The sequence below is a fragment of the Tyto alba genome, unplaced genomic scaffold, assembly GCF_018691265.1.
Source record: "Tyto alba isolate M040663 unplaced genomic scaffold, T.alba_DEE_v4.0 Super-Scaffold_16, whole genome shotgun sequence".
NCBI classification, from domain to species: domain Eukaryota; kingdom Metazoa; phylum Chordata; class Aves; order Strigiformes; family Tytonidae; genus Tyto; species Tyto alba.
The window spans coordinates 5,455,001-5,464,470 of record NW_024881278.1 but is presented as its reverse complement, the minus strand read 5'-3'; the positions used below and the strand labels follow the sequence as shown (position 1 = coordinate 5,464,470).

The following is a 9,470-nucleotide window of genomic DNA, read 5'->3' as shown; positions in this document are numbered from 1 at the left end:
CAAATGGGATCCCAACCAAACGTTTCTTGACCCGCAGAGCACCAGTGTTGGTACCAAGCTGCCAGCCAGAGATGCACAGGGACCCAGCCAGCTGCTCCAGAGATGAAACACTTAAAAGAAACCTCAGGGCAGGTTCAGACCCCATTTTACACCCTCAGAAACCCACCACCGTGCTGCTGGCTTTAGCCACAGTCTCCCCACTCAAATCCGGTGTGAACACATGGTCTGCTGCCCACGATAAGCACCAGCTACTTCTGACACCCAAGTCACCGTTCAGAACCTTCAACTCTGCCTCCAGCAGCTTCTTCGTGGCCTGACTTACTTTTTTTTTTTTTTTTTTTAAAGTACACAGCACGAAAAACCACACACAGGCCAACTTCAGAGATATTCCCACTAGAAAAATTAAATACTCATAATGCTTTTTTAAAGTGAATTGGGCCCCTTAATTTGCATCTTATAATAAGGATGTTATCGTACTGGTTTATGGCTCAGCTCTTTAGTTTCTGTCTCTCAGGGGCTAGATTTCCCCTCATGAGTTCAATAGATGTCTGTGAACTAATGTAATTTTTTAAAAGGCTTTTCTTCTGTATTAACATTACAACCTTTATGAGTTAAAGGTTTCACTTGCCCAAGTGCGGGGCATATTGGCGTTCAAGAGCCAGGCACCGTACTTGCCAGCGTTGCTGCAGAGGATGCTGCAACCTGGGGTTAATCCTGGGCATCAGGTGGAAACCTGCCTCACCTCCTCACACCGAGCCAAGCTCTCCAGCGTGCTCCATCTCTTACATTTAGCTTAATTATAAAACATTGTCACTTGAATATTAAAATAATGTTTAATACACAGAAGGGAATAAGCCAGCCCAGAAAAACGCATAATTTCCCCGTGCCTGCCCTGCTAGTCATATGCAATGAACTCTTTCCTTTCCCCCCTTTCTCCTGACTGCCTCTTACAGCAATGCTTGGAATACACTTCCAAAAGCCTTTTAAAAGCATTTAAAAGCTGGGAAGGCTTTTCCCATCTCCGTGCTTTCCAGGGGTGCCCATCCTTTGATCCCCCGACCCTCAGGAGGCAGAGACGGGCTGGGGTGGGATCTGTCCTCTTCTCCCCTTCCAGCCCCGCATCCATATGGCAGCACCAGGGTCTCCAGGAGAGGAAAACAGCAACAACTTGACTAAATCTCAGAGGACATTTTTAAACTTGCCCAAATTAGGGCCCAGGGGCAGATGCTCAGTGTTTCAAAACAGCCAGTCTCCGAGGTGCTCAAACACGCCGCGGGTAGGAGCGATGTCGAAAATGCCAGCTCCTGCTTTAATATACCCTGGGATCATTCATCACCTCCACACCTTATTTTATATTGCCAGGCTCTACTTTAAATAAGCTTTTTTTTCCCCTCCCCTTTAATCACTACAGCTGCAGAAGGTGCTATCTCTTCAGCAGGGGAGAGAGGGAATGGAAAAGAAAAGAAAAGAAAAGAAAAAAAAAAAAAAAAAAAAAAAGAAAAACAGTTAAAAGAGGATTTTAGGCAGCAAAAAGCCAACAGGAGCAGCCAGGTGCAAAGCGGCTCCCAAAGGGATGTTGCTTCCCAAAGCCTCTGAATGGAAAAGCCAAACCCCAAGGGAGTGTGCTGGGGAGGTGGCAGGGAAGAGGTTTGTTGGGAGGAGAATATAAAAAAAATAAGTTTTATCCATACTGGAATTAGGGGTGCAGCGGTGTTTGGGGAGACCGGGTTGGGCAGACCCCACACTGCCCACCAACAGGGGCTTTCCTGGAGATGAGCTGTGGGACAAGGGCTGCCAGAGGACAATCTCAGCCCACAGGGAAGGGGGACCGAAATGTCACAGCCACTGGGCTCTGCTCACCGATGCAGAGGTCGGGGAAAGGACAGACACTCACATAAAGAAAAAAAAAAAAAATAAAGGTTTACTTCGGGCTCCATCCTCTACCCAAAGTGTCCCGGGTTTGCAAGGGCACAGATATCTGAGGAGTGATCTGGCATCCCCATAGGCACTATGAGCTCTGCTACAGATGCTCAAGCAGCAAGTTCACAGCCCCATTTTCTGCTGCCTGCAGGCGTGCTTCACAGGAGGCCCTTGGCCACCAGCACCCGAGCCCAACCTCTTGCCTGGACACCGTGCAGACTCCGAGAAACCTGGTGGAAAGGGTTAAGCAGCCTGCAGATGCTCTGCCTGTGTGCTTACCACCTGGAGCAGCTTTGCTCGCAACTGGGAAGCATTAAAGGTTTAGCATGAGCTGGTGCAGGTGGTACAGCTTTTGACCGCAGGCTCTTTGATGCATTGGTCTGGACGAGCTTTGAGGATCTTCTGCCAGCCCATAGGGACAACCCGGTGAGAGGCCACTTCTTGCCAAGGGGACCCTGTCACTGGGGCCAGCCCCTCATCAGCTGGCTGGGGTTGGGCAGGGGGTCTTACTGCTCCGTCTAGACTTTCTTGTTGTGGGCAATCTCGTCTTGCCTGGACATTTGAGGAGGTTAAGCTTAGCAACAACCACGCTGGGGGAGGAGGGAAGGTCCAGCAGTATGGCCTTTGTCATGCCATTTAAATTAAGATGTTGTAAAATGTGAAAATAACTTGAAAGGCAGTAGCCCTGTTTTATTAATAGCAAGTATTTATTAGCCTCCTTGATTTACAGTATGTTTCTGAAAGTCATCAGTCCATCACATTCTTCAGCACGGGGGCTGAGTTGTTTTTCTTGGTCAACACAATATGGAATATAGATCTGAATATGAGAAGCCAAATACAACCTTCATTTTGCATGCACATATCCCACCAACGGGAGGCCCGTAAATGAATCCTGTATAGCCCTTAGACACATGCATTTGCAGACATTGGGGAAGAGGTGGGAGCTTCTATACATCGCCACTGGAAACCCAGAGGGTCATGGATATCACCAGGGAAGAGCCATCAGGGTTAGAACGACCTCGGAAAGCATCACGGCGCGCACAACCCAGCCACCAGTGAAGGTGGAAATCCACCTCGTGATCTTGCTTCTGGGTTTTGACATGAAAAGCTATCGGTCCATCTATCCATCTCACTGCAGTACTTGATGCTCACACAGCACAGACACCTCCGCCCGCCCGTTATCATCCCTATTTCCAGATTTTCTCCCTTTTCCCACCCCCCCACCCTCACCGTGGGGTTCTGCCTGTCCAGCTGTCTGTCCACTCCACTTCTGCCCGTCACCACGGCACTCGAGCGCTTGCCCGCTGGAACCGCGGCCGAGCCAGCATTTCCCAGGGATCACATCGTGCTCATTACAGGAGGCCAGACGAAATTAAATTGGGGCCCACTGGTTCTGCCATCTGAACTTCATCACTGCTAAAGACGCAATAAAAGTAATAGCAACAACGAACAAGCCTCTACCAGATGTGTAACTCTATCCAGTGAGATTAAGGAATAATGGCCATATTTTGGGTTTGGGGTTTTTTTTGTTGTGTTTGTCCTCCCCCCACTCCATCCGTCTTGCAAATAATTGATTATTTGGACCTCTGCAGAAGATGAATGTTAAGAGAGTGACTTCGGGGGGGAGAGGAGGTTCAGGGGGTGTTGGGATGGAGGGACAACAAGGTTTTATCAACTTGAAGTAGATACAACATACAGCTGAATGATGATGCCCAATCATGCCTGAAATGGGAAAACTGGGTGGGGGAAGCAGGGAATAAAAAAGAAACAAATGAGGCACCACTCTCATTTGGGGGGTGGTTCAGCTCAGTCCTGGAGAATTATTTATAGTGGGATCACGTGAAATATCGCACCAGAGCAGGGAGCCCTGGAAAGGCAGCTATGTTTAGCAGGTCCTTCACCTCACCACCAAAAATCTGCAGGTAAAGGCTCACCCCGGGTTTCGTCAGCATCCAGACAGCTCAAACACACCCAGCAACAGAAAAAGTGAGATGCAAAACAGAAGTACAAGGTAAACAGCACAGTTGGTAAAATAACCCCCAGCAGCCCGAGAAGAATGGTGCTTCCCTCCACCTTCCCCCGAATTTGCAGTCCCGCTGCTGCCGCCAACACCACGATGCTCCCGAGCCCGACGCTGCCGCTGGTCCCACGGGTCACTGAGTGGGACCCGACACGAAGCTGGGGTTGAAATGAAACATGGCGGGGGGGATGGGGTGATTGGGAGGGCTGCTTGAAATCTCAGTCACAGGTTTTCAGATCTGTTTTCAGATCGCTTCTGGAGAGAGCTTTCTCATCTTGTAAAAGCCCATGGCCCAAACGCATCACGAATTCAAAATATATATAATTTTTGAAAGCAAAATTTAAGTTAGGCTTCACAAAAGACTTGACCTTTGCTGCATTTTAGTGTCATGAAAGTGTGCTTAGAAATAAAATACAGCACAGTCAAATCGCCTTCAAGTTTAAAAGCAGCTTTTTAAATCCCCAAAAAATCAAAGCTAAGCTAGCTAATTCCCAGGTATCTTGTTCACCTCAGCACTGTGGACTGGGAAAGAGTTTTTCTTTTGTTTATTAAAAACTCCAAGATTTTCAGAGCTTTGTTTTTTCATAAAGACCAAATGTACTTCATTTTTTAACTCTGATGTGCAGACTGGCACCTGGGGAACATGCTAAAATACAAAATCCCTAGGAGTATTGCCCCCTTGCACCGAAAACAGAGCAACGTCCAGCTTTGAGGTTTCCAGCTCTCCCCTCACAGGAAAACCTTGACTCCTGTTAATTGGCAGAAACTCATTAAGCCGCTATAACGTGACGGCTGCCGATCCTCCACACACCCAGATACAGCGAAGGGCTCTGCAGCAGCCAAGTCCTGGCCAGACAAAAAAAGGATCCTAACAATATCCCTAATCAAAGCTCGCAGCAGCCCAGGTCACACAAGGTGCTGGAAACCCTTGTAGCTCGCCCAGAGCCTGGTGCTGGGGCTGCCCTGCCGCTTCGCCCCAGCGGCTGCAGAGCCTGGAGCCGGGGAGCAGGAGCTGGGGAGCAGGATCAGGCCTCACAGCAGGGGAGAGGAGCCCCCAGCACAGCCGTGACACGTATTTGCAACTTTAAGGCAACACAAATTCCGCAGCTGTTTTAAAGTCCTAATAGTTGGGAGGAGGGGTGCAACACCTGTAATAAAAAAAATATACATTTTAAGGACTATTTCACTTCACCTTCATCACTTCAGGGAAGGACAGGTATAACTTTTCCCCCCTCTGTGCTTGGTAGAGCTCATTTAGCTGTCACAGCTTTGTTATTTTCTGCTTTTCCTGGGAGAAACACCTGCCTTGCACTGGCTGCTGGAGGAGACCTGGGCCACAGCTGGAGAAAGCAGAGCACCAAAGCACGAGCAGCTACCCCAGAAGCCATCTATGCCCTGAGCTTTGCCTGCACTCAGACAAAGTAAGGATAAAAGCACCACTAGAACCGGCCAGAACACTGAAAACCCCTTACAAAGCAGCTTCACAGCTGCCCTTTATTATAAGCATTGCAGACCTGCTGTAGATACATCCCAGGTGATCCCTGGTTTGTAATTTGGAGGAGTGAGCACAGCAACCTCCTTTGCAATTAATAATTCTGTTAGCCCTCATCTGATGCAGCTGTCTGGTACAGAGACACCCCAGGGCAGGAGCTGGGGTGCCGGCAGCTAGTGGGAGCTGCTAACTCCTTACTGATGGTGGGTTTGCAATCAATAGGATGCTTAATGCAACGAGATTCACCTTTCCAAGGCTCAAAAACCCCTTATGAGCAGACACGGAGGTGGTAGCATAGGCTGGGATAGGAAGAACCTTTAAAAACATCTCCTAATGATAAAAAAAAAAAAAGCTCAGGGTGCGTGCAGACTGATTGGAACTCAAAGACCAAATGGCCTTAAAAGAAGCAGCAAAATGTCCTTTTGAGTCAACCCATGCCCACGCACCAGGTCCCACGGGGCTCCCAACTTGACCCTATGGCCGTATGCGGAGGTGCTCCAGCCCCTTGCCGAGCTTTAAGGTACAAAAGTGTCTGTGCTTGTGCTGTGCCCTGGCCCACACAAGAACTACAGCCTGGGTTTTTGAAAAACAAAAGAGCAACCACCACCCGTCAAAAAGACAACGTCACTCTCCCTATGGCCGTTCTGTCGGGAGAGAGTCACCCCAGCCGGGTGTCTCGCTCAGGTTTTAAGAAAGGAGATGAATAAAACCAGGAGTGAGATTGAAGCTGATGCACAAAGCAAATAAATCAGCTGGCCCCTGCCCCGCGGCTCGGCTCCGTCCCACTGCGACTGGCAGCGGGTGTCCTGGCAGCCTGACACGGCCGACCAGCGACTCCACTCGCTACCCAGCTGGTTTCTTTCACCAAATAAGGTCCATTCCCGCTCGCCGGCACAGGCAGGAGTAGCTACAGCCTATAAATCCCATCAGAGACGGCACACAAGCACGCACTTAACCCGTCTTCTGTTCAGCAAAGCGCTTGGGCCCCGAACCAGCAAACTCCTTACGAGCGTCGCTGGCAAGAGGGAAAGCCGAGGAAGGGGTGGAGCACTCGGTGGGAGACACCGGGACACCAACCTGATAGCAGCTCCCCCCAGCACCCCGGCTCGGGCCAGGGCTTTGCCATCCCCTGGTACTGACAGCACCTCCGTAGCAAGGCTACCACTCCTCCTGAAACCCACCGGCTGGCCTCGCTTCTCCTTGGACGGACACTAAGGGACGTTACGGATCCCACCAGCCCCAAAAGTATGTAGTTGAACAGCAGAAAATGTAATATGACAGCCAGCATTCATCAAGAGGAGGCGGGCGACGGAGGAGAGCTGGGAAACAACCCCCCCCCCGGCTTCAGCATCACCAAAGGCCAACGGGGGTTCGCCACGACTTGGGGTACCGCGGCCGTAAGCCCGGTGCCTGGTCTAGCTCTGCAGGGAATATCTGCCCGCCGGGGCCGTGCAGCCCCTCGCACCGACACCAGCCCCGGCTTCCTCTTTGTAAACTCTGCACTTGGATTTCTGCAGCCAATACGGTAATACAAAGTCATACCAGACGCCTGGCCCTTGTTAGCATTAAAAATTAAAGACAGAGCAAACAAAACCTAAAGCTCCAACATTTATTATGGCAATTTCCCACCCACCCACAGACCTACACTGTGTTTTGTTTTATTTTTAATTCGTCACATCAGATGCGCCTTCCAAGAAATGGCACGTCATGGAGATAACCAACAGGCCGGGTTGTCCACGAGAGCAAGACAGTCTTTTTTGCGGGGAAAGGAGCCAGTCGAAGCCATCGATAAGCCCTTGACCTTGGTGGGTGGGTTTGCTTTTTTTTTTTTGTTTTTAGAAAATAAAAAAAGAAATCAACGAACAAACAAACAAAAAAAAAAAACACCCCAACCCCAAAGAAGTGTTGTACTCTATTACAAAATATAAATACGATAGTCTTGCAGGCAGGAGGAGCCCGGGGAGCGCTGCCTTCGGCGGGGTGACTTCTCAGGCTCTCCCGGGGATGCGGCGAGCCAGCAGGACAGAGGCCACCTCCGGACGCCGAGTCGCCGCCGGCCGCTCACCCCAGCTTCACCTCCTTTCAGAATTTAAGTGCTCTTGAACTTCCATCCGAAAACTGCCAGACGTCCGGGGCTCCCTGGGCGCTGCGCCAGCTGGGGGGGTACGCCGAACCTACAGAGAGCATGGGGACAGAGGAAAGAACAGGTGTGACATGGCCCACGGTGCGAGTTATTCTCTTATTTTACTTTTTTTTTTTGTCTTGTTTTTTTTGTTTGTTTGTTTGTTTTGGTTTTTTTCTTTAACAACTAAGACACCCAACTGTCGCAAAGGGATACAGCAGGACGGAGCCCTTCCTCCTCTCAGGCCACGCTCTCGCGTCCGGCATCGCTCGGCACCACGCAGGAACCACAGGGATCATTTGGGAGGAAAAACCTCTGGGCTTTCCTGAGAAACCCGGGCTGTGCCAGGAGCTCTGTCTGGGCAAGGACTGAGCCAGTCTGTCTGAAAATTTCCTCCTATCCTTACCCAAAACCTCAGGGGCTTCCCCCAGCACCCACGGTGCAGCCAGGTGCACCTTAAAGCCACCGGTACGGTTAACACGCCACGCGGCGGGTGGTTCGTGGAGGACTTTCCCCAACTCATTACACGTTGGGTATCGCCCGGCACGCAAGTGCACGCGGCGGCAGCAAAGCTCGAGCTGCAAAGCCCCAGCCCGCGCCCAGCGAAGCAGGCGGGCGGCTCGCCATCGACTCCGGCAGCGTGGGACGGGGCACCGGGACAGCAAACGGCCCCGGCTCCGCTGGCACGGAGACCGGGAGCAGCCGCGAGCTCCTGCTGGGGGCCCACCACCGAACACCGCGCTACCCCGAACGGCAGGCTAAGGGCTACAACCGCGGGCGGCGGCGGTAGCGAGGCCGGCGCATCGTCAGCACACCCCTCAAAATCCACCTCCACATCCCAAGCGGGGAGCCGGTTTCTACGGAAATCGCTTCGTTAATACTTCGGAGAGCGGCTGAAGGGCTACGCACGAGCTGCCGTCAAGACCTAAAGAAGCAGCTCCTAGGTCAGATCTTCACCGGGTGCAAAGTGGTGTGGCTCCACCAAAGTCAAGAGCACGTGCCCGAGAGCCCCCACCGGGGAGGGCATGTTGCGGCTGAAGTCGGAGCCCGAGACATTTCAGGCTGAGACCTCCAAGGGAACCAAAAGCGCCGCAGCCGTCCCGGCCACAGGCCGTACCGGCACACCACTGCTGCAAACCGGACATCCCACCAAAGGGCACGGAAGCCAGGGGGTCCCCCGCACCTCCTGCCCCACGGCGGGGAGGGGGCCCCGCGCCTGGACCCCTGCAGTCAGTTTGAAACCAGCAGCCGAGCGTCTGGGCTCGAGGAGCAGAGGCTCTCCGGCAGCTCCGGCAAAGAGCCCTCTGGGCAGTATCAGTCTCCTAGTCAATACTACAATTTGCCCACGCATCCGCCAAAAATGGTTTTCAACCTTTATAGGAGGGAAAAAAGAGAGGGGGGGGGGAGCTAAAAGAGCAGCTGGTATCTCTTTTCTTTTTGTACAAACTCTGCACTTAGATAAACCCTGAAACTGTATCTCATCTGCTACGCCAAAGCCTCCTGAATGTCAAGCAAAGACATGGTATCACTTATTCCTGTATTTATCTTAGCCCTTGGAAACATAATAAATACGAAACATCTGTAGTCTGAATTCTGGAAACAGTTTCAGCGCCTTCATTACATTAATCATCCAATTTGGAGGAGATTAAATACTAACGGCAAAGGGGGTCTGTGCCATAAAAATGTGTTCCTCCTCAAAAGTTGATGGGGTTTGAGATTTTAACAATAGAGACACTCTTACCCAAATATCGCTCTTATTTATAGAGACATCTTTTCGCACAGAGAGAAACAGGGAAGTTTCTAGGGAGCCCGGGTCACGCGTGCGCGGGGTGCCAAGGCAGCTCGAGAGCACACGATGGGGCCTTAGGCATCCATGCCCCAAACCCAACAAACTTCGGTGGGTTTATCACGCCATT

The 9,470-nt window shown here is 51.3% G+C and overlaps 1 protein-coding gene across 3 annotated transcripts in view; it reads right to left on the bottom strand.

Annotated features, from left to right (window-relative positions):
* Positions 1 to 2,608: 2,608 nt before the first annotated feature.
* The window catches only part of BCL11A (BAF chromatin remodeling complex subunit BCL11A), a 79,203-nt gene continuing 72,341 nt past the window's right edge, over positions 2,609 to 9,470 (bottom strand). For 2 of the 3 annotated variants that reach the window (XM_042789450.1, XM_042789451.1), the window contains exon 4: positions 2,609 to 7,606. In XM_042789450.1, the coding sequence (XP_042645384.1) occupies positions 7,505 to 7,606 (102 nt within the window). In that variant the 3' untranslated portion in view covers positions 2,609 to 7,504. The remainder of the gene's footprint in view (positions 7,607 to 9,470) is intronic. The other variant, XM_042789449.1, reaches the window with a different exon arrangement.